Source organism: Podarcis erhardii, assembly GCF_964252035.2.
Source record: "Podarcis erhardii genome assembly, chromosome: Z".
Classification (NCBI taxonomy): domain Eukaryota; kingdom Metazoa; phylum Chordata; class Lepidosauria; order Squamata; family Lacertidae; genus Podarcis; species Podarcis erhardii.
The window spans coordinates 44,067,305-44,093,109 of NC_138504.1; the positions used below are offsets into that span (position 1 = coordinate 44,067,305).

The following is a 25,805-nucleotide window of genomic DNA, read 5'->3' on the forward strand; positions in this document are numbered from 1 at the left end:
GAAGAGTTCTTTTAACTGAAGCTTGAGCTTTGAGGATTGGAAATGAATTGATTGCTTCTTACAGGAACAGTACAGGTAGCTTGGTTCAGCCGAATCAACATGAAGCTGAAAGGGTGTGACAGTATAATTCAGAGGCCGCTGTGGATAAGGGAGAGGTTGGTGTCAGATTCTGTCTTTGTGCAATGGCAAGGCAGAATGGTGTGTGAATGGCTTCTTGGAATTCTCCACCCCTATTTGTGGGCAGAAAAACAAATGAAGTCCATTAGAAGAAGCCTTTCTAGTCCATCATTCTGTTCTTACAGTGGCCAAATGGATTATTTATATGGGTCAGGAAGCATTACTCGACTCCTTCTGGCCTATTGCTTTCTTGGCTGATATGGCTGCCATTCCCACCTCACCCCCACATTGCCCAGAGCTGGGTAATGGCACACAAGGCTGAACCTCCTGCTCTTGCTCCCTTGAGGTTGCCAGTTCAATACCCAATGCAGCTCAAAAATCTAGACATTAAATAATTTTGTTTCATAGCAATCCAAACAGTTGCAAGAGGCAGAAAGAATAAAAATCAGTACTTCAACTGATCCTGGATGCTCCCTTAATTATCCCTAATTATTTGTTCCACAACCATGAATGCTGTTTTGAATACCATCTTTCCAAGTAAGGACTCAATGGAAGAGCAGGATAGTGCACACCCCAGAAATGATCTCTTTCAGCTTCTGCCTTCTGGAAGAAGGTACAGGGTTATAAAGACTAGGACTAGCCGCTTGAGAAACAGTTTCTATCCAAATGCGATTCTGGTTTTAAACGCAGTGTAAGGAGTCTCTATGGGAGTGTATGTATTTTAAAAATGGGGTATCAGAGTTTTTAGGGGGCTAACCAGGTTGGGATAGCTGGGATAGCAGGCTTGTTGGTTTTGAATGTCTTATGTAGATTTTTTTTCCCAATTTTGTTGTTCTGTATGGGACAATGACAATAAAGATTATCGTATCATATTGTTCAAATGGGGTTGTAATTATGCCATTTCCCTGCATTTGCTTCCTTGTTATGTGTCTTCCCAAATGAACACAATGTGAAACCATTTTTTGATTCTGTCTGTATTTCAGCGAGAAACATACAGCATGGGATGCCAATCTAAACCTTGGCCCATCCTGTTAACCATCCCTCTGATAGCCGTGGACATAGGAAACATCTGTTCTAATATTGCTCAGTCGTGGGAGAAAACCCATTGGGTGGTCTCAGGAGATTGAGCCAAATTCCCCCTGGAAGGGGTTGTTGTTGAGATGCGATGCCCACCATCCGCTTCCCTATCAGCCTTGTGCTGGGGCTGCTGGCACAGCAGCATCACCCCCACGATAACTGTGGTGGAAACATTGGGTCTCAAAAACCTTGAGTTGTAAGAATGCCTTGCGCAGCTGGGATGGGTCCAAGGGCTGCTATCAAAGCCTGATAAGCGGCGGTAGCAGCTGGACTTGGAAGCGAGTGGGAACGAAGGGGCCGCACACACGTAATGTTTTGCGTAAATGGGAGATTAGATGGAAAATGGAGGTCTTTTTTCAGTTAGAAAAGGGAAAGGGGAAAAAAAGCAGGATGGGGGGAAGTAAGCAAGAGCACCCTTCTGGAGGTTGAACAGAAATGCTGCAAAAAACAAAACCCTGCAGGGCAAATAGAACACATACTGCAGGTGTCAGTGAGGAGGTCCTTTAATATAGATAACTGATTCTTGGGTCACGCTGTAACCTTGTCCTGGGAGAGCTGCTTTGGACCACCTCAGAGCCTAGGCTTGCAGGCTCTCCTTTGCTCAGGGAAATGGATCTTTAAAAGTGTTCATTCAAGGCCAGCTTAGAAAAATAAGTGTGTGTTTCTTTGTTCTGTGTTTTCTGCATCACAAAACAACACACTTCAACCACAAGAAGAAGAACAACAAGAATGTATCAATAATAATGGCTAGAGTAATGCTGGTGGATTTTGCATTCTGAAACTGATGAAGGTTGTTCCCAGGTTGACAGTATTTTGCTGGAGGGATTCAAACACATGACAGAAATATAGGTTTGCACAACTGAAGAGAATTAGCAAAACAAATTCACTTTAACAACAACAACAAAGAAGTTAGGAAAGAGAGGAGGCATGCACTGAAAAGTTGGGATGAACCGATGCTTAACTGGAAGATGCATAACCACCAGGATGACTGCTAACGGTCATATAACCTCCTTTCAAACTAAGCTGAAACAAAGACTCTGTGAGGACTGGATGTCATCTAAGCTCCGTATAAGCTTTGTGCAAGCAAATCAGGATGGGTGGTCAATAAACAGGTTGCCTAGAGGAGCCTGAAGGCAAACAGTGTTGTTCCCCCTCCCCCTGCATCTTCTAAGGAGGTGGGGCATGGGCAGAACAGGGAACATACATAAATTGGCACTGTGGTCTAAACCACAGAGCCTAGGGCTTGCCCGATCGGAAGGTCAGTGGCTCGAATCCCTGCGACCGGGTGAGCTCCTGTTGCTCGGTCCCTGCTCCTGCCAACCTAGCAGTTCAAAAGCACGTCAAATTGCAAATAGATAAATAGGAACCGCTCTGGCGGGAAGGGAAACGGCGTTTCCGTATGCTGCTCTGGTTTTGCCAGAAGCGGCTTAGTCATGCTGGCCACATGACCTGGAAGCTGTACGCCGGCTCCCTCGGCCAATAAAGCGAGATGAGCGCCGCAACCCCAGAGTCGGTCACGACTGGACCTAACTGTCAGCGTCCTTTACCTTTAAGGATGGCTCTGTGGTAGAGATGGGGGAGAAAGGCAAACCTACCAAACATGCTTTTTGAAGCAATACACAAACCAAAATCCACCATTCTTCAAAATTTGGCTCACTTTGACTGAAGAACTGCATTCAGCCAAGAAATGCACACAGATTCAGGTGAAGTGCGCTTATAAATGCATATATTACTGATCACTTTCCTCTTCCAACAAGCCATCTAAATTGAGAACTTTCCCAGTCTGCATTTGTACTGAGATGGTTCTTAACATGTTTTATTGTTTTAACACTTGTTGCTTGCTGTGCTAGGCTCCTTTTAGGAGGAAGGCTGGGCCATAAATTTAATAAATTGTATTAGGGAAAATAACCTACCAAAGTGCTTTACATCAGAGGAAATTGCTTTGCACAAGAAAAGTTGTATATTAGGCAAAATTGCATACAGAAAAGTGTATATTTGGAGAAATTCACACTAAACTGCTGATGAATTTTCCTGAGACCTTTTTTTATAAGAAAAATGCAATTGATGTGGAAATATGGGGAACTGAACTCAAGACTGGAAAAATGAAAAACTGAAGTTGCTGGTGTTGCCTATTCCTGCTCAATAGTAGAGCACATAGCTTTGCATGCAGAAGATGCCAGGTTCATTTAGCACTAAACTAAATGTGCCAGTGATCTGATAGTGTAAAGTGGCTGTGTATTCATATTTTACAAAGGAGGAGGGGACTTAACCTTGTTCTCACAGCTTCTATGACACTGCCCTCTTGTGGGTTTGCGCTACAGAGTTCACAACTTTGAGCAGAAAAACAATGTTGTGCCTTTTTTGATATGCTGGCCAGCACAGCCGAATCCATGGGTACATTTCTCACCATTTGCTTTTCCTCACAACAGGAAGAACTAAACGCTGGAAAAAATTAAAAATTCAAACGACATCAACTCTACTCCATGGGGCAGGGGGAGGGAATCCTGCCACTTTAGCCTTAGCAGGAATGGGAATAAGGTTGCCAAACATCAATGAATACTCCTTCACTAAAGAGGATTGCTATGAAATGAACACTTACGGGTTATGCAGAAAGTGAAATCACCAACAGCTTTTGCTGCCTCTGACTTAGATATCTCCCTCCCTCCACTCTCTTGGATAGATATAAGATTAAGGAAATGTTTTGTTTAATTACATTAGCTTGCTGGACATGGAGGAGGCACAGAAAAAAAAAAAAAAGAATTGAGATAAAACCAGTGAGTTGTTCTACCTCTGATTGAGGGTTAATGACTAATGAAGGGTTATTAAACGATCAACAGACAGAACTGCTAACATTTCGCAGAAAGGGAAGGCAATCAGCAATTTTCTCTTCTCCTTGGCTGGAATATATCTAAATGTCTCAGCTAATTTGTCCTCCCCACTTTAGTTCAAAGCCAAAATGATATCTCACTTGCTTTCCTTGTCCTCCTGCATCAACCCAAGGCAGCACACACATCCACACTTTGGACATGGCTGGGGGCTGGGTGGAGAATTCTACGAGCTTCGTAACAAAAATGCAAAGAATGTTATTTCATTTGTGATGTTGTAAGGAAAAGTCCAAGTCTAAGTGTGTTGTGGGGAGCAGGAAGAAGGGGAACTTTAAAAGTTCAGCTTCTTTTCCTACTCTAAGAATTGGAGACAGGGCTATGAGACACATTCAGGAATGGCCCTACTATTAAAAATACATTGGGGATGGGAAGCCTCTTTCTGTCTGAGGGCAACATTCTGGGCAACCTTTCAAGGTCCAGTGGTGGGCAGGGCTTGAGGCCAAAATGGGCAGAGCAACACACATACATTTGTACTGTAGGTCAGCTTTCATGCTCACACATACACATCTTCATTCAGACAAGCCGGACTTCAAAGTCACGTTCCAGCCAGCCAGGAAAACTTGGTCATACAAAGCAGAGACAAGAAGGATGGTGGTGACTGAGAGTTCTGAAAGGGCTAAGTGTGATTAGGATTGGCTTACAGCAGCAGTTAAGATCAATGGTTGCCCCGACTGCCAATGAACTTAGCTTGGGAGCCTATGACAGCAATGAATGGCAAGGGGACAATTTTGAAAGTTCTGACGGACCATACATACTACAAAGTTATGGATCTCCAGGATTCAGTCCTGGTCCATAGAACATGGTGGTAGAAAGTTTCCTGCATGAGGGGACTGAGCAAAGAGAGTCCTTCTGGGCTCTTGGTTTGTTCTCTTTATCTGACCCAACTTGATGGCTGTGTATAGTGAAAACCTCCAGCTTGCTGGTGTAATTAGGCCCAACATGGGTTCCTGTTTGGCCCACAAAGCTATTTCCCCCTCCCACACCACACCCACCTGTCTACACCTGACCTCATACGTGACACTAGGTGTAGGACTTAAAGTGGGAGCTTAAAGTGAGCTTCTCATTGTTCCCCTGCAAGTGAAGTACCTTGATCAGCATGGACAGGGAATCACACTGGGATCTGCTGCATTGGGTGTCATAAAGAATTTTCTAGTGTAGCCATGGGGGCTTGATATGAGCACTGTTTGGCACTGACAGTGCACCTTTAAAGGGGCTTAATGTGAGCCATGCAGGTGCAGGTTGAATGCAAATGGAGGCTCACAAAGTGGCGATAGCAAGTCCCTTTGAAGTTGTCCCCCTGATGTCACAATGACACCAGGTAACTGGTGGGTGGGCAGAACCGCTTGCCAAAGTTGGCCTGTGGGGAGAAAGTTCCCCACTCCTGATGTGGAGTAAATGCATGTTTGCCAATGTGCACAAAATCTCAGAGCTCGAAGGGGTCATGAAAGGCCATGCAGCCCAGCATTTTGCTCAATGCAAGGATTCCAGAGAGACAGCATTGCCAACCAATGGCTGCTAATCTCTGCCTAGAGAACATCAGCAAAGTGAGAAAGCCTGGCTGCCTTCAGGAACTGTTTCAATGGGCAAACTGTTCTTACCATCTAAAAGATCCTCCAAATGCTCTGTAACTTAAGCCTGCTAGAGTACAACACGGTGCATTTCCTTTTTGAGATCTCCTAGGCCACTGCCATCCAAACAACACAACCTTCCTTTTCTCTGCTGCCTGCAAAGGAGCAAAACGACACTGGCCGAGACAGTGAAGGCTTCCAAGATATTGTCTCCTGGAGGTAATGATGCATGACTGTATGATCACACCTTCCCCCAGCAGTGCCTCTTAGACATGCTTGCACAGTGGGGCAGGTCAGCTCCACAGTGAAGTAGCCAATCTGGCCTAGCACAGAGAAATGTGCAGCAGGAGGTTGAAGGACTGAGGTCTCCCATGAGATAGCTTCTGCATTATTTCCAGTAACATGTAGGCCAGCATTTGGCAGAAGCACCAGAAATTAGGAAGGTTGTGCAGGAATGTAAATAAAGCAAAATACTGGGATTTAATCTAACCTACAGCTAATGTAGTCTTGAAGCAGGAACTCTGTGGCAACTGACAGTTCTCTTCCGCCTGTATTGTTGGAAGGAGAGGAGTGGGTTGCAGAAAGAGATGGAGTGGGGCATGATGTCTCCCTCTCCTGAAAAAAAATCCTTACTCCATTCTCTCAGCATCCAGTTTATGGCTCCAGTTCTAGGAACACTGAAGTAGGTTCAATAGGCTGACAACTCATAGAAGTGCATTGTTTAGAAGGAAGTGAGTGGAAAGGAACAGCCTCTCCTGGTATAGGGCAGCTAACTTATGTACATGGTGGGCCGAGGCTCATGGGCACAGCATCTATCTGAGGAAGGTCCCAACATCTCCAGGTAGGGCTGAGAAAGACTTCCTTGTCTGAAATTCTGGAGAGCTGTTGGCCAGTCAGTGTAGACATTACTGAGCTTCCTTGGCTTATACACCCTTCAACCTACCACGCTAAATACCCTGATATATTTTTGGTTCCAACTCCAAAATACTGAAATTGATTTGGAAAAGGAGTGTGGAGCACTGGGGTAATATGGCAAGCAATCGGAAGAGAGAGCAGAAACTGGGGTACTATCTGTTCTTCTAATCTCTTTTAGCCCCCCCTCCATATTGCTTAGCAGGGAGTGCTTTCTGGCAATGATTCCCCCCCCCCCCCACACAATACCTGTTAACTAATTCTTTCAGCCAGAGGTGGCAAGGATTGAAGTTTTCTGAATGCAGAGCAGGTGGCCCAAGGATTTAGCCAGAAGGAGCTGACCTTTATGAGCCTTTTCTGCAGGAAGAGCCTCCATTTCTCATCCCAGTTAGACAACAGCCTAGCTAGCTTGTTCACAGACATCTCTCAAAGAATGGGCTAAGCAGAACAGAGGCCTTTAGAAGCCTCTGCTGCCCAACACAATGACCACTGCTTCAATTAAAGGAGGCCCAAAGACTGGCATGCTGGGACCCAGTTTATGGGCCTCTCCAAGTGCAAATAATTTACTACTACTACTATTATAAATTTACTACTGCATACTGCTGGCAGGCTTGACACCTTACAGTTACATAGGAAGCTGAGTCAGATTGCTGGATGCATCTAGTTCAGTAATATCTATGCTGACTGGCAACGGCTCTCCAGGGTTTCACAGAAGTCCAACCTGGAGATGTCATGGATTGAACGTCAGACCTTCTGCAGGCAAAGCAGCATCCCTTCTACAGCTCACCCCCTCTCAGAGGTTCCCCCATTTCCAAAGAAACTGCAATTGAAAATAGAGGAGGGAGGGAGGGAGGGTCCAGGCCCTCATTGAGCAGAATAAGCTCAAATTCTGCAGGTCTGGCTTGCCACTTTTTGAAGCAAGTAAAATTAAACCATCTGAAGAGTGGGGAAGAATGGTGCATGGGACAATTAAGGTCATTAGTGGGTATGCATAGCATTGCACTGTTAGACTTCCATTCCATTTACACATGTTATCTGTGTGATCTCCCCTTCCCTAGCTGATACTCGACACATGCTGCCTCTGACAGTGCAGGTGGAACACAGCCTATGTGGCTAGTAGTAATTGATGCAGCAGCTCTGGAGGAACCTGTTTCTCTCCATTATGTTACTGGGCTACAACTCCCATGAGCCCCAGCCAACCAATGTTCAGGGATGCTGGAATATGTAGTCATATTGAGGGACACAGGTTCTCCAAGCCCTAATCTACAGGTAAGACAGCTCCAACATGAAAGAGAACATATTTTTGCCAAACTGCTTTTTCGTAAGAGAGAGTGAAAGCATGGGGGAGGGGATGAGAATAATGTTTTTGTTTATTTCTTTAAAATGATAGAGTCTAAAAAAGCAGAGAAATCAATCAGCCTTTGTTTGTTTGTTTGTTTGTTTGTTTGTTTGTTTGTTTGTTTTCAGAAACCTCAAGCCCAGCTTTGATCTGAGGAAGGAAATAGGCTTGGGGAAGGGAAGGGAAGAGGGAAAGAGTCAGTCAGTTGCACAGACTAATTACTTGAGGTAAGTCGAAGCAGGATGATTCAAATGGACCATAGGTTAGATAATATTGATGGAATCCACATAGGTTTCTGAAGCAACCCCCTTCTGACTTTAGATCGTATTATTCAAATTGGGGCTGGGTTTGGGGCACAGGACAATACAGTCCAGCATGCCTGAGAGGTGGCTGCAAAACAAAAGTCTCCTGAGGGAAAAAAAAGTTTCCTGAGGGAAAGGGAAGGGCTCTGGTGAAAAGTAAAGTATTTGTTTCTCTTTTCCTTACTGGTGAAAGCAAGTGGTGGAAGCAAATAAGCAATGGGGAAGTCATTTGGGAATAGGGAGGAAATGAGAGAGAGGCCAAAACAAAAACACACCTCTTGAGCCTCTGTTTCTGAGATGTTTGCAGAGGTCCAGAGCACAGCGCTGGCCTCACGTTCCACAGCTTAGGCTGTTGTCACTTTTGAAGTGTTGGGAAACTGGAGGAACCTATGCTTCCTTTTCAACTGTGTCTGATATGAAGCTCTCTCTCTCTCTCTCTCTCTCTGTATGTGTATGAATGTTTATGGGCTGTATTTTGGACAGATTTTGGACAGCCACTGGAACTGTCATCCATCAATGCTTTTGGGGAGGGTGACACTTTTGAGAGGTGAAGGCAGCATCAACTATAAGCTTTTTTGGATGCTGTGGGTTTTGCTGCAACAGAACTAACATCAAAGCACCTCTGGGAGTGGAGAGGCCTTCAGGATGTCTTGAGAAGGCTACCCATTTTTAGGACTGCACACATCTGTTTGATGCTGATGCCAGCATGCTCCTTTTCCTCAGTTCCTGCTCCCTCACTTCCTCTCACTATTGCCTCCAGATATCTCATGTACCCCTACTATTCCACTATTCTGCAGGCAGGACAAATAAATCAGTGCACTCAAAGGCAGCATACCTATCAACCAGTGAGGACCAAAAAGGCATCTGGATTATAGCCAACTAGGTTTTACTTAAGGTAGACCCACTGAAATTAAGTGACCCAAGTTAGCCATGTGCATTAATTTAAATGGGTCAAATCTGAGTGTGACTAATGTTGGTCCTCTGCTAGAGGTAATTTGCTAGGGCAGGTGGCTATGTGCTTATTGCAATGTTCCAAAAAAAAGGTAAAAAAAGAACAAATCTCTCTCTCTCTCTCTCTCTCTCTCTGTGTGTGTGTGTGTGTGTGTGTGTGTTAAGCACATTTAAATAGACAAGTGCAGCTGCAGCAATATCTTCCAGGATACCACATTCAATTCACCTTCTCATTCAGTTCTCTATCCCATCCTCCTCCAACCATTAGTTGGCATTTTGTGGTCACTGAGGATGATTAGTTCACATTTGGCTGTTTTGAAGCTGCCTCCCAAACACTCTTAGGTTCACCCTGCAAATCTTGGCATTTCCTCAAGCTCCCAGATGGTGCTAGGCACCAATTCCAATCACAGACAGTACAGCCAGAGGTTCAGGATGATGGGATGATGGGAATTGTAGTCTGGTGTAGATAATAGTACAAAGGATGAACTGATTGCCCTGACACTATAATGCAGCTTTAGATGTCCATATCTATGTCAATGTTGAACTCTGTCCTTGAACCCGAGGTCTCCTCCTTAGAGGAGGAAGGAGAGCAGAACCCTTCAGCAGATTTCCATGTTGCCAATGACCTTGAGAAGCCATCAGATCCAAACCTCCCAACACCAGGGCTGGACACCTCCACAAAAGCTGCCTGAGTTCATGGCTGGCTCTCAGACTCCTCCCCTCATCTCCCCCAAGGCTACAGAAGCAGAGGAAACAGTGAGCAGCAGCCCAAGTGCCCAGCTAGTTGCCTGTGAGGCTGTTTGGGAGGAAGGGGAGGTGCATGGAAACATCTGCTTGGATCAGGGGCTGACCCTAAGCCATGAAAGGTGGACTTCCTGAACTAGCTCTCAGTCTGGGTTGTTTCATTACTGAAGCGACATCTCTCACCCCAGCTCCAAGCTCCAGCCTTCCTGAACTGGGAAACTGACATTCTTTTATACCAGTTGTTGTCATCACAGAGCACAGCAGAGAACATGCCAAATGGTTTTAAAGATATTCCTTTTACGGCTGCCTCCACACTGGCTTCTTGGCCATTTGGCTCATGGTAACACTAAGGTTACTCTGAAGTGTTTTGCTTGTGATTTGATGTTGCCAGTGATAACAAGAACATTTGGCATGAAATCATTCCCTTTGGACACATTTAGCTTTTCAGCATCATCCATGAAGGGAGGACTGCCGTCAGAGGAAGAAAAAAGGGCACATACAGGAATGAAAGAGAAGGGTATGGCTATCAGTGGCTATTAGCAGTGGCAGAGAACAGGTGGGGGCAGGGCTGGCCCATGTCCTGGGGGTGTGGCACACTGCCCCCAGGGGCGTGGCATGCATTTTGGGGGTGGGGCACGCTGCCTGCAGGGGCGGGGTGCCCAGTGAAGGTGGGGTGGCAGCTGCGATGGCACCCTACCGGGATTGCGCTGCCAGGGGTGGTGCGCTCCCCCCGCACTCCTCTTCCTCCGCCAGTGGCTACTAGCCGCTATGGCTATCTTCTATCTCCACTGTCAGAGGTGGCCTGCCTCTAAATATCAGTTGCTGGGAGTCACAAGTGGGCAGAGGGCTTTTGCACTCAGGTCTTGTTCGTGAGTTTTCCAGAGGCATCTGGTTGGCCACTGTGATAACAGGATGCAGAACTATGAGGGGCCACTAGGCTGATCCAGCAGGGCTCTTACTGTGTACCTATGTTCTTAGGACACCTTCGAAGGTGCCCAGGAGATAATTGGTTGTCTAACATATTTTGAGCCCCATTGGCTGCACATACTCTGTGTTGATGAAGAAGTTCAACAATGTGGTGGTCCAGTGAAAAGGGGAAGGGATTTGGGGAAATGATATATGATGAATCAAAAAGGATCCTTTTTGCTAGGAATAATGGGGACAGAAGTCCAAAAAAGCTGACTATTTATTTATGTACCCAAGAACAGCAGCTAGAGCTTTATATGCACAGAGGTGGAATGAGGAAGGATTATCAACGAAGCGGAAATGGCTTATGAAACTGATGGACTCATGCTGAAATGGTGAAATTAACTGCCAAATTAAGAGGACATAATGACAAAGTTGAAATATATATACAGTGGTGCCTCACAAGACAAAAAGAATCCATTCCGCGAGTCTCTTCGTCTAGCGTTTTTTTCGTCTTGCGAAGCAAGCCCATTGACGGCTTAGCGGATTAGCGCTATTAGCGGTTTAGCGGCTTTTAGCGGCTTTTAGCGGCTTTTAGCGGCTTATCGGCTTAGCAGATAAGCGGATAAGCGGCTTATCAGCTTAGCGGCTTAGAAAAAGGGGGGGAAGGGGAAAAAACCCACAGGAACTCGCAAGACATTTTCGTCTTGCGAAGCAAGCCCATAGGAAATTCGTTTTGCGAAGCACCTCCAAAACGGAAAAGTCTTTCGTCTAGCGAGTTTTCCGTCTTGCGAGGCATTCATCTTGCGGGGCACCACTGTATATATATGTGTATATATATATATATATATATATATATATATATATATAGTCCAGTAGCACCTTAGAAACCAACTAGGTTTGTTCTGGGTATAAGCTTTCGTGTGCATGCACACTTCTTCAGATACACACTTCTTCAGATACACACGAAAGCTTATACCCAGAACAAACTTAGTTGCCACCGGACAGTTTTTATATATTTTTATATATTTCAACTACGTCAGACCAACACGGCTACCTCCCTGAATAATGACAAAGTGTTTAAGGAGACCATTGATGGATTGTCTATCAATGCATCAGCCATACATGAAGTTGCTGCAATCAGTCTGGCCCCACCCTCCTATGCCCTCCACCCAGGTGGAATAGGCCTGCAAGTAAGCGGGTCCCCAAGAGTCATAGCTGAAAAGTTCCAGGGGTATGGTGGGGGCAGGATGGGGCAAGGGAGGCAGACCCCTATTCCAAATTCCATTCCATTCCAAATTCCATTCAGCTCTGTCACATGACTTAGCAACCCAGTGAAAGTTACTCTGGCAAAAAGGACACGGTAAGCAAAACTATTTTCCATCTGCCAGGCTTGGGCCAGCTCAGTCTGAACAGAGTTTGGAACAGGGGTTAGCTCCAGTGGCACAATTTACCCTGGTGTAAATCACACTGACTTCCTATAGCTTGTATTATTCTGACAGATAATGCACCATGCAGACTGATAGATTTATAGAAAACTAGATATCTATAATAGATTAGAACACACACACACACACACACACACACACACACACGTAACATTTCCATTTGTTGCTCCACCCACTTTTCTGCTCACTTTTGCCTCACCACTGACAAGTGGCCCCCAGAAGGGAATGTGGCCCTCAGGCTGAAATTGTTTCTATCTCCCTTCTGTATTCTGTTTATGGAATTTAAAAACGTTATTGTTAACCGCCCTGAGAACATTGTTGCTGAGTGGTATATATGGATAGAGTTAACAAATAAATAGGTCCAACGGGGGGAATTAATTCTCATGCCACATGTATCACAAAGGGCAAGCCTACGCTGTGCTGCTTCCTTTCAATGTATTTCGGAGGGGAAAGGAAACAACCTCACCTCGTCCTCCTCCCCCTCCTTTTCTTGGACCACTGGCAACTGAGGAGTCAGCAACAGACCCTCCAAGTGCCCCTATTTCCCAGGGTCACGCCTGATTTAGAGAAGTCATCTTGGTTTCTGGTTTGATCCTGGAATGTCCTGCTTTTCCTTAGGATGTCCCTATTTTCATTGGAGAAATGTTGGAGGGTATGGAGTTATTTGACTCCCAAGGTGTCCGATGGCAATCCTATATAGGGAAGGTTTTTTTTTTTAATGCTTAATGTTTAATTATGTTTTTATATATGTTGGAAGCTGCCCAGAGTGGCTGGGGCAACTTAGTAAGATGTGTGGGGTATAAGTAGTAAAACATGGGTAGGCAAACTAAGGCCCGTAGTCCGGATGCGGCCCAATCACCTTCTAAATCTGTCCCGCAGATGGTTCGGGAATCAGTGTGTTTTTACATGAGTAGAATGTGTCCTTTTATTTAAAATGCATCTCTGGGTTATTTGTGGGGCACAGGAATTTGTTCACCCCCCCCCCAAAAAAACCAAAAATATAGTTTGCCTCCCCACAAGGTCTGAGAAACAGTGGACTGGTCCCCTGCTGAAAAAGTTTGCCGACCACTGTAGTAAAATTATTGTTATGGAATGGGATGTTCCTATTTTCATCGGAGAAATGTTGGAGGGTATGCAGCAACTGATAGCGACAACAATTTACTAGAAGCAAATCACTGCCAGGTTGTGCTGTGTTTTCCACATTCATGCTGGGCACCTTTTCAGAACAGCCTGACTCTTAATATATACAATCAGAAGGGCTGTGTGTGTGTGTGTGTGTGTGTGTGCGCGCACGCACGCACACACACACACACACACACACACACACATCTTTTTAAAAAGGAAACATTAAAAATTATTAAATGGCAAGCACGCGTTAGAGCTGCCGTGCCTCGTAAACCAAAGTGTAATAAAGCCATTTCCTTTTTAAAGATCATGTCAACATATGTAATAGAGTTTGTGGGGGAGGCCTGAGAGTGGTGCTGGTGGGAGCCAATGGTTGTGGAGTTGGCTAGAGGTGCAGAAGGAAAGTATTAACAAAGCCTGAAAAGTTTGCCAGTGGTGGTAGATTTGCCAGTTCACAGGTTTAATTGCCTTTGCGGTTCCAAGCAGGGGGGAGAATTATTTATTCCAACAATGGGTTTTAATTATCCGAGGCTGCTCTGATATTCTCCTATTGTTTTCCAGGGTTGTCCCCCACCCCTTCCAAACATCTTTCCAGTCTAATGTTTCATTCTGTACTTCATGTCTTAAATCTCAGGGATATTAAAGCACTCTTCTCTTCCATCAACCCCCGCCCCCAATATTTTACCAAGCAAGTTGTAAGAAAAATGACAGTCACAGCAGAAGGCTAATGCAGGGGGCCATCTCTCTGGATATCTAGATTCCTGAACTTGTTTTCCAAACATCAGAAGTGTCCTGCTAGATTAGACCAATGGCCCATCTAGTCCAGCATCCTGTTCTCACAGTGGCCAAACAGATGCTTCTTGGGAGCCTGAAAGTAGGACCTGAGCACTACAGCATTTTCCCCACTTGGGATTCCAAGCATTCAAAGACTCACAGACTCCAACGGGGGAGGTAACCCATTTTAGTAAGAGGATTGTCCAAACTGACAAAGCTTTTGACCTTAGCACCCAAGGCACTACTGAGCTGAAATCCATCCCCAGCTTGCAGGCTGCAAACTTGGCAGGTGCATTTTAGCAATTTTGGTTGAAGGACAGGAGTGATTTGAGGTGGAACAGAATTCCCCCCGCAGCACCACATACTGGGTCCATTCTCTCAGGAAAGACCACAGCCAACAAAAACTGGTGCTTCCCTGATCCAAACTAACAAGACAGCCCAGAAGGATGCCACAGTCAATAGTATCAAAGGTCACTAAGGGCTCCATTCAAAACAACAGGGTCACATACCCCATATTCATTTACTAGTGTAAATCGTTTATGACCAGGGCTGTTTCCATGCCATACCATGAGCAAGCTGCTTGGAGGATACATTAAGAAAGTATCCAAATCAACACAATCAGATGGTTTCGTATATCCATCTTTGAATCTGCCCAATCTGTGGCATTAAATTTAGAAAGGATATGAGTGATTTTATTTGCATAATGCAATGCAGACTGGTCACCTTGGCTCTTTGGGGGCTCTCTTTATTATCTAACCAGGGCTAACCACCCATGAGGCAAGGTGTGGCAACTGCCTCAGGTGGCAGGATCCATAAGACAGCAGATCCTGAGGTAGATCTCTATTCCCCCCCTTCCCATTTTCCTGTTTTAGATTTTCACTCATCCCTTCTTCCCCGGCAGGGAGAGGAGAGCCCCAATTTGTGGTTCTCCTCAGGTGCCAAAATGTCTTGGGCCAGCCTTGTATCTAACTCCTAACTCAATGGCTCTTCACTACAGAAAAGATTTATGATGGCTGGCATTCTGCAGATGCAATGATGACAGAGAAGTAAGCTTTCTTTGCCGCCACCATTGTCACATAGTAAGTCCTATATTGGCTTTCTGTACATGTTCAGTTGCAATCATCACAAGCTTTCCTCCACCATTGGCCATTTCACAGTCTGCAGCTCTCTGGAGTACCAAGGAGCTGACTTGACTGTGATTGGATTAAGAACCTAAGGGAACAATTGCATTGATAGTTTTAGGGTTAAGTCTATTTTATTGTAAACCACTTTTCAGTTTATTTTGAGGGGGAAAGTGGTTCATTTCTAATTTAAAAAGCAAATAATAGGACAGTTGCATCTCTTCAGCCCTTTGTTGCTACTGCCATACAGAAAGTGGTTGTTGGTGCCCATTGGGACTGGTAGGGCGGAAGGCAGGGAGGCCAACAGTAGGTGGACCCTGAGCAATGGCAGGCAGAGCCAGAGTCCATTAGAGGTAGAGGCAATTAATTTTGCTTTTGTTCACATCCTTCTCCCTTCTACAAAGCTGGGGCAAGGAGGAGGAAGCTGAGAGGAAGCACCACCCCTTGAACTAGTTGTCAGTAAGAAACAGACAGATGGTGACTGGCTAAGGACAGACTGAGGTTGGGTTGGGCAATCTCCAATCCATACAGACTTTGAAATGCGAGAAGTAATGTGCACAAGACACTGGATGATCTTTTCCTCATGCCCCATGACTCCACCACACGACTCCTTCCTTACTTGTACAATCCATCAGGCTCCAGACACTTGAAAATGACGGAGTAGAGGCTTGTGTCAGGGATATCTCCATGGCTCCTTCCAGCAGCCACACAGGCAGCTCCAAGACCAGAGAGCAAATCATCAGCAAAGCTCAAGGACTCTCCTGCAGGCCAAAGAAAAGAAACACCTGAGAAACATTCATTTATTTACTTGACAGAGAAAACATATGCATGTGGTGGAGGAAGTGGTGAGGAGTTGGTTGTTGTTGGGTTTGTTTTTCTTCCCCCATCTCCTGTAACTCTGGAACCTGAGGTCACTCAACTGAACCCATGAGCAGCAGATTCAGGACTGACAATACAAGGGACTTTTCCATACATTGCAGATTGGAATTTATGGAAATGACTTGCATGAGTGGGCAGGTGCTGGCTTTAAAAGACGACTTTAGGTGGCTTTAAAAGAGGACTCTGTGAAAGCTGTGTGAAAGGGTAGTAGCCGAGTGGTAGTGTGTGCACTTTGTACACGTATTGTCTTAAGTTGTTCAGGCAAGGCTGGGAAAGACTTCCTGCCAGAAACCCTGGAGTACTGCAGCCCACCAGTGCTGATTTAGGCTGCATTCACATGATAGTTTATTCCATTTTCATGACTTTTCCTTAAATGTTAAGTTCTGCACTATATTCTAACTTTTGGGAACAATAGTGGAATGCAGTGCAAGCAGAGTGCTCCTTTCAATGTTATGTGCATCCTGAAAAATAAATTGGAATAAATACTCAGTGGAGATGTGATATGGAAGATCAGTAAGGTTCAGCTCGGCCCTGAGACAATTTAAAAAGCAGTTGAGGGGCACATGTTTGCATAAATAAGTGTTGAAAAGTGGGTTTTATATAAAACAACTGTCAAGCCAGTCCTCCTCCCCCCCACCCCTTTGCATGGCTTTGCAAATGGTCAAAAATAACTTTTGTGTATGCAGGAGTACTTCTGGATCACGCCCTGTGTTCTTTCGGCTTCATATATAAATTGGCAGCTTCCAGAGCTGGACATGTTAGTGGCACAGTAGGATTGCATGTCGAGGGAGAGAACAGTCAGCATTTTGGGCATCCTGGAGTAACAAGAAACTCATTCCTTAGCTCTGAACATCTATTGTGAGTCAGGCTTTGGCTCTGACACTGAACAGCAGAATGGCTCTTGTGCCTATCCTCCTTTCTTTACTTTCTTCTCAACCTGATCAAAGACTCAAAAGTGCATAAGAAATGCCGAAGTCTTTGGTATAAAACACGCAAACCAGCCTATTGGTGTGACAAACCAGCAATCCATAAAACCAGGAGCTGATTTTACAGGTGGTGGCAGTGGCAATAACAAAACAAAACATGGACACGCAAACATTATTTTCATAAAAAGCCACATGTGGGTAACAAATTTCTCCTGCCAGAGGAGAAACAGAACATTTATTCTTTCCCTAAAGAAACCAAAAGGCAAAGTTAGTCATCTTAATGCCTCTTGCAAGTCCCCAAATGGCACCATTGCTATGCTGTTTCCATCACACCACTGTTTGCTCCAGCAGTTTCAAGAAGCAAGTCTAGACCAAAATTTGGGAGTGGCAGAAGTGATTGGCCTGAAGTGATGCCTGGTGAATGGGAAAGGGCACTGAGGCTGCACACTATTGTTGCATGTGTTGCCTTTATTTCTCTAGAACTGTGTGGCTGGAGCCTATGGTCCTCTAGATGTTGCTGGACTCCAACTCCTATCAACCCTGGCCTTGCCGACTGAGGCTTATGGGAGGTGGAGTCCTGACAACATCTGGAGGGTCACAGGTTTTCCATCTGTGGTCTAGAAAACTGATACTGGCTCCAGTTTCGAGTGGGCTCTTGGCAAAGATTTTCTTGGTGGGACCTTAGCCATGGAAATTACCTGGTGATAACTGCCACAATGGATGGCATTGCTTCAGGGCATCCTGGTAAATTTAAGTTTGCTTGCTGCTGCTAGGCAGAGGTGATAGAGGGCAGATGCCAGCACCTCTGGTGCCCTGGAAGATGCCCAAGGATGCCAGGAGCTGATATTGGGCCTAAATACTGATCTTGGCTCAAGTCTAGGATAGGTTGCATACCCTCCAACTTTTTGTTGATATAAATAGGGATGCCCCATTCCAGGGTGATACTTTTACTATTTATATCCCACACACCTTACTGGATTGCCCCAGACACTCTGGGCAGCTTTTGGGGCAACCCAGTAAGATGTGTGGGGTACAAATAGTATTTTCGTCAGAGAAATGACAGAGGGTATGAAAACACAGTTTTTTCATGAGAAACAGCAGGATAGACATAGTTTGTTGATTGTGGCTAACTTTGTGTGTAGACCAATTCAAGGACCAGTGGTGGGAGTTACTCTAGCAAATAGGAGTGTATACATAGCTTAAGTCCTGCCAATGAAGTAGGGTGGGGGGGCGGGAATTCCCTCTTCTTATTTTTTCCCATATACTATTTTATTTAGCTTTTTGCTTCATTTTGAAATTTAGAAGCAGCGGTGAGATTAACATGATGGCCGCAACTACTGCTACTACTATTACTACAACAACAGTAATAGCAAGCCATCCTTTGCCTAACACAGTGGTTTTCAACCAGTGTGCCGTGGCAACCTGGGGTGCCTTGAAGGAAGGTCAGGGGTGCTGCGGGCAACACTGGCCTCTGTCCCTCTTTCCTTCCCTCCTGCCTCTGATGCCCTCTCACGCCTCTGCTTCCAAAAGGCTTGCATGGCTGTTTGTTGCAGCAGCCCTGGCTACAAGCACTGCAGGCGAATGGTGCCTCTGGGGCTGGCCAGGGGGTCTGGTTGCCAGGAGCTGAGGCAGCCGGCATAAGCAAGCAAGTGGGCGAGGGAGCCCAGCAAGCCAGTTCACCAGCCCTTGCTGTTAGGAATGGACAGACAAGTGGGAGGTCAGGCAGGCAGGCAGGCACTGTGCTGACCTTTTTTGTGCTTGCTGTGTGCAAGGCCCACCTGGAAACTGAGTGCCCAGTACTGAAGGGGAGCCTTTCCACTATGCAGACCCAGCAGCACCCACTGATACTACTGCTGCCTCTCAAGGTAAGGTGCAGGCCTCTGCTGGGCCACTAAGGCTGGGGCATCCTCTCCCCAGGCCCTTGTGGGGCAGTGTGAGGAGGCACCTCTCTTCGGGATGGGAGAGGGCAGCTCAGAGATCAGGGGCAGCAGCAGCTGCCCAGAGGACTCCCAAGCATAGGGGAGAGGAGATGAGGTTGAGGGAACACTCCACAAGGGAGAGTGTTATGTACTAAGCTTGGATCCTAGAACAATAGGCACGTAGGATCCTAGAATGCAACAACTGAGCAGCTGTCTGAAGGACTCCCAAGGAGAGGGGAGAGGAGAGGAGGCTGAGGGAAGACTCCACAAGGGAGGGTGTTCAAAAAAGGCTGAGAGGCTGCCAGCTCTGCAGGCAAGGGATGACCTAACTGGGCTCCTGAGCCCCACAGGGGTGCCACAGAAAGAATATAGTCGGTCGTGGACTCAAAAAGGTTGAAAACCTTTGGACATAATGAACTTAAGGAGAAAAGCCTATATGGATAAGTAAATATATTGTCTGACACAGGCATGATCATATTTCAGCCCCAATGGAGCTGTAATGGAGAACAGGCACATACCTGCATTGGGGAGGAGGGGAGGCTCTCAATTCCCTCTCCTTCAAGGAAAGGAAAACACAGCAGAATTGTCAAGAGGGCACAAATAGGCATAAATGGTGGGGACTGGGAGGGTGGAAGGGGGAGGGGCACTTAGGACTTCAGCCCCCTCTCCCTCCCCCAAATGACAGCCCTTTGTGAGGTGCAAAGGAGGGAGGCAGTGGAAAGGAAGGTGAGTAAGAATTGTTTCCATTTTGCTCCTGCCCAGTTTGGTTCTTTCTTTGCTCAGGAAACACCTGGCCTTAGGAGATCCATAAAAATACGTCACATGTGGTGTGTGTTCAATGCACCCTTCCCTTCTCCCAGTTTTCCACCTCAAGGTGTTAAGACTGGAGAGGGGGGATTCTGGGGTTGGTGGCTTGCTCAAACTAGCCCACCTTGCCTTGAACCTTGCAAAAATTCAGTTCCCAGGCTGCAGCTCTGGATGACAAGTCTGCAATGAGATGCCTATTGTGAATTTATAGAACGTGCACACAAAGGCTGTGTACACACCATACATTTAAAGCACATCCCCTCCCACTAAAAAGAATCTTGGGAACTGTAGCTTACCCCTTCACAAAGCTACAGTTCCCAGCATCCTAAACAAGCTACAGTTTCCAGGAGTCTTTGAGAAAAGTCATGTGCTTTAAATGTATGGTGTTTTTGTAGCCAACAAAAAAGAGGAGATAATACAGTTGGAAGGGGGTATGCAAAGGGCCATCTAGCCCAACCCCTTCCAATGCTGGAATCAGTGCAGGGGTTTGGACTAGATGACCCTTTGGCGCTATTCCAACTCTACACTTCTATGATTCTACAATAACCTGCACGGAGGAAATTCAGACTCTGCTATTGTTAAATTATTACATTTTGCCCCACCTATCCTCAAGGAGCTCCAGGCATGGTTCTTCCCCACTTCCTGTCAATTTTAGCCCAACTACATGCTCATTTGTGGGAATGGACTGGCGGTCACTGACCAGGCCCAAAACTTTAGGGTCACAGTGGGTAGCTTCATATGAATCGTGGAGTTGAAAGGGACCCAAGAGTCATTTAGTCCAAACCCCTGCAATGCAGGTATGGCGCTCGTACAGAGCCCCCGGTCGTCTCACAGACTATTGACCCGTACGCCACTAATCTGCTGCCACCAACCAGGTCCTCCCCGGTAAATCATTTAGTCTCAGTCAGGTTCTTAAGTTAATAATGAAGATTGTGGTTTATTGCAAACACAAATAAACTTTAAATGCATTTGAAAAGCTGTTACCCTTTCCCCTCTTAGTCTTGTTTTATTCTGTCTCTAACTCTTCTACCTCCTCTCACACAAGAACCAACTGCACTAACTGTCTCTCTATTTCCATCTGTCTGCCAACTGCTTTCCCAGCTGCCTTTTCCCAACCAACCAACTAACTAACTAGCTAACTAAACCTTGGGCTAAGCCCTTTTATAAACAGGTAGGCTCCACCTCTGGCTTTTCTATTGGTCTACCTATTAACTCTTTGTCTTCCCCTGTACAGACATTTTCAAAAGAACAGGCAAACACCACAGCAGGATTCTCAGCTCAAGCATCCATGACAGGCGGCCATCCAACCTCTGCTCAAAAACCTCCAAGGAAGGAGAGTCCACAACATCCCAAAGGAGACTGTTCCTCTGTCAAACAGCTCTTACAGCCACAAAGCTTTCCTCCCTGATGTTTAATCGGAATTTCCATTCTTCTAATTTGAAGCCTCTGGTTTGAATCCTACCCTCCAGGGCAGGAAAAAACCATATTGTTCCCGCTTCGATGTGACAACCCTTGAGATATCAAAAGATTAATTTTTTTTAACCCAGAACATCTGGAAGACTTGATTTAAAATGAGAAAGAATTGATCAAAAAGCCAGGAAAAGAATCCATAAAACAAATGAATAACAACAACAACAACAACAACAACAACAACAATTTATTTCTATCCTGCCCATCTGACTGGATTTCCCCAGCCACTCTGGGCAGCTTTCAACAGAACATTAAAAACAGAATAAAACTTCAAACATTAAAAACTTCCCTAAATAGGCCTGCCTTCAGATGCTACAAGCACAATATTCAATGTTGGTAAATCAAGAAATTTAGGGGTATTGTGTTGCCGTCACTCCCCCTTTCACCCTTTTCTATGATTGAGTCATCCTGAAAAGCTCACTGGACAAACTCACGACCTGAACGTGATCACAACTGATCTGGAAGTCTGAATCAAGAAATTGAATAGAAAATCAAAAAATTGTGACAAAGACACTTTGAATTTGCCAACAAACCTGTTAAATTGCAGGTGTGGCAATAAAAGAAAAAACAAGGTATGAATTTTATAAATAAAATTAATATAGACGGCAAAGTTATACTGTTGGTGTGTGAGCATCTACTCTTGCATTTTCATTTCTTTCTGCAGCTGAGTTCTTTACAGAAAAGTTTTCCTGCATATTTTACTTCTTTACAGAAGCGGCAGCAGCAGCATTCCAGCTATCTCTTAGTGAAATTCCTGTTATAGGAATAAACATCAATTGGTTCTGTTTCTCAGAGTCTTTATTATTTATTAAACTTTACACTGGTCATTAATAAAGAAAACAAAACAATTAAAGCAACGTAATCTTTTTCTCTAGGAAAATAGGAGCCGTTTCCTAGAGAGAAAACTGACAACGTAATTAATCTTCAACAGGTGTGGACAATTTTTTAAAATCCAATTATCACCTTGCTAGCCCAAAGAAATATGCCACTTTCTTTGGCCTCATTTCTCCATGCAAGGTATTTTGGGTGGGTTGGATTTTGGACAATTCAGGATGATTAGCTGTTTAGACATATGGGGTCACGGGGATGTGGCTAAGAGCATACCCGTCAAATGCCCCGTTTCTCCCAAGACATTCATGGAAACCGTAAAGCAATCATACTTTTTCAGTATGTCCCTTAAAATCCTGATTTTTGCAAGCAAGGCAGAGGTGGTTCTAAGGGAGTGAGGAGCTTCTGGGGTGGCGATTGGAAATGGCAATTTGATAGACAAGCCAAAGTGCTACTTGGGTTAGCAAGAATGGGCTCTTGGCTGTGATCAGGGCCCAATCAGTGTGACTGGGAGGTGGGGCAAGCCTTCTTGTCAGGGTTATTTCCTGGTCTTTCTTTCCACTTCTGAAAATGTATGAGCCAGAGAGAGCAGATGAATTTTATACAGGCATCCCTCCACCTATGCACTTTCTACTCACACGAGACTGTGTATACACTTGGCACCAGAAAATAAATAAATAGAATCACACCAGGAACTGGTGAAAGAGAATGGGTGAGTCCTCATGGCCCACAAGGAGACCCTCCCCGGAACCCAAAGAGTATGTCAATGAGAGTGGAGGAAGCCCTGAAGAGACTGGAGGCACAGTGGGGCTTTGTTTATGCTGCTCAGCCTCCCTGCCTAACAGCTAATTAGTGAGGTAGTGCAGCAGCAACAGCCCCTTTCCCGCACACCCTCCAGCCTTCTGGCCCCAAAGATTCACAGAATCACAGAACTGTAGAGTTGGAAGGGACCCTGAGGATCATCTAGTCCAACCCCCTGCAATGCAGGAATATGCAGCTGGTCCATACAGGGATCGAACCTGCAACCTTGGTGTTATCAGCACCATGGTCTAACCAACTGATTCAGCTCTAGATATTTACTTAGAAGTACTAAGAAGGCATATATTACAGTGGAACATGCAGAGGTCATGTATATTTCTGAAAAATCACTGGATCATTAGATTTTTGTAAAATAAAATGGAGGCAATGACTTGTACTCTCTGAATCAATAGTTGAGATTCCTGCATTGCAGGGGGTTGGACTATGTGGCCCTTGGCTCCCTTCCAATTCTAATATTCTATGATTCAACAAAAGCATCTATGACAGATGGCCATCCAATATGCTGTTTGGCTCCAAATCCCATTGGCCCCAGCAAGTCGGGATGGTAGGAGTTGCACACCAGCAACATCTGGAGGGCCACAGACTCCCATCTGTTTTATTCCCTTATGAACTGAACCTGGGTATTCCCAATCCTTGTCTGATACTCAGACCATTTAACTGCTCTGGTGGTCATTTGAGCAATACGGTGGACGCTCAGGTTGCGAACGTGATCTGTGTGGGATGCACGTTCGCAACTCGCAGTGTTCGCAACCCACGTCTGTGCGTGCGCAGGTTGCGATTCGGCACTTCTGCGCATGCACAACCACCAAAACACAGAAGTAACCATTTCCGGTACTTCCGGGTTTCAGTGGTCTACAACCCGAAAAAACGCAACCTGAAGCGGCTGTAACCCAAGGCATGACTGTACTGTTTAAGTGTTGCCTAACAGAGGAGTGGGAGGGCAGCCTCACGTGCCTCCCAGCCCTTCTCCTTCAACTCCTGGCCTTCTGTAACCCACACAGGCTGCATTTCGCTCCTCACTTTCACTGCTTTATCCAACCTTGTCGCTTTGCCTGCCTTGGAGTAAAAAGAGATTTCTGTTTTTTCCATAAAACTGGCCTTCAAAGAGATGAGAAAAGCAGGGCCTCATCTAGTAACGTTGAGAGCTCTAGGGATGCCTTCCCAAATGCCACAGACACATGGAAATTTCTCCTTTCTCTGCCTTATGCATGGTGGTCTGCAAGCTGGGGGGGGGATGGGTTTGTAGAAACTTTGCCCCCCTTCACTTCGTTCCTTTCTTTGCCTATTAAATTCCAGTTTCCTGTCTTCTCATTCCTAACTGACCCCCACCCGCAGAGCACCCTATATTGATTTATTTAAAGACATGGGGAAAATATTTAAATGGAGAGGGAAATGGGGAAAATGCTTCACCCTCTCAAATGCACAATGAAAAGTTGCAAAAAGATTTCTACCTTGGAAAATTTTCTGGTGAGTTTTTCCTATTGTTTAATCCCTGCTTTGAGTTACACAGAAATGAGAAAGCACATTTTATAAGGTTCTAATTCATACCTAAACCATACAGTTTATGGTTTTACATTGTGTGTGTATGTGTGTACACACACACACACACACACGTATATACACAGACATACCAACCAACAATGAAGCTATGACTCTACCTGTGTATAGCTGTAACTGATTGTTTCAACATATGCTTAAACAAAACAAGGCTTTGGAGGCCTGGCTGAGGTGTGATTTAGGCCAGGAGGCGTAGTTTTCCTCTCAGATCCCTTTGTAAGAAAGAAAGAGTCTGCTTCATTAATAGAGTGCAGGAACCAATGAACAAACGTCCCAACAGTCTGGTAGAAGCGCCCAACCCCACACATTGCTAACATGCTGCATGCTCCAAATATTCAATTTTATCTAAAAAGAAAAGTAAGTGTTCACATTGGGGCACTGAACATAGGGGCCAGGTGTGCACCAAATCCAGATCTAGGCCAAAATTATATTTTCAAGTGAACATCCTCAGGTCAATTGACAACATAGTTAGGCTCCTCTGAATTTTTTTTCAATGAGAAATGAAGGAGGTTGTGCCTGTGTCCTATCAAATCGTTCGCTCTGTGCAGTGGTGGGGTAGGGTGGGGAATCACAGATGAAGCCACAGAACTCCTGTCCCCCATACCAGTCTACCAACACTTGGGGACAGGAAAGTGGGACAAACACACACACTTCACACGCCCCCACCTGAACTCTGCAGATGGGGATAGCAGCCACTAGGGCTCCTCTTCAGACAGCAGCAGTGAGTTTTGGGTCCACAAATTTTACTCTCACCCCATTCCCTGAAATCTGGGATTTTGTGGTGAAGAAGCTGAAGGCTGAAAACTCTTAACAAGTTTCACCAACAAAAATTTAACAAGTATCCCTCCAACAGGGACAGATTAAAAAACAAAACAAAACTCCACAATCAAGTTATCTTCCCTGCCAGGTTGTTAAGAAGGGATGGAACGACCTGGTTCCCCCAGTTTCTTATTTTACATTTAGATTTTCATGCTTGCACATCCATGCAATGATTTTTTAAATTTTCAAAATAGTCTCATGTAAATTCTCCAGGATTTTAGTGAGAATTTCTCCTAATTAACACAGTTTGATTACCATTTTGACTGATGTGCACATTTTTGCAAGCAATGTCACTGGATATGATTCATTTCAGAATATTTTCACAAACACATTCATCATTATGAACTCTGAGTTTTAAATGAGTTGATAATTAACTGTTGAATGTCCTGTGCTCCAATACTGAATGTTCAGCTTTGAACATGTGACAAAGGTATCACATTGCAAATCACCATTTTGAAAAGGAGTTGCCTTCGGTCTTTGCTCTCAGTAAGGATGTAAATGAAGCTCTCTTG

The 25,805-nt window shown here is 45.2% G+C and overlaps 1 protein-coding gene across 5 annotated transcripts in view; it reads right to left on the minus strand.

Annotated features, from left to right (window-relative positions):
* Nucleotides 1-25,805, minus strand: part of ASTN2 (astrotactin 2) — a 658,777-nt gene that overhangs the window by 26,310 nt on the left and 606,662 nt on the right. For all 5 annotated transcript variants that reach the window (XM_081847443.1, XM_081847445.1, XM_081847447.1 and 2 more), the window contains one exon: nucleotides 15,889-16,030. In XM_081847443.1, coding sequence (XP_081703569.1) covers nucleotides 15,889-16,030 — 142 coding nt within the window. The remainder of the gene's footprint in view (nucleotides 1-15,888; nucleotides 16,031-25,805) is intronic.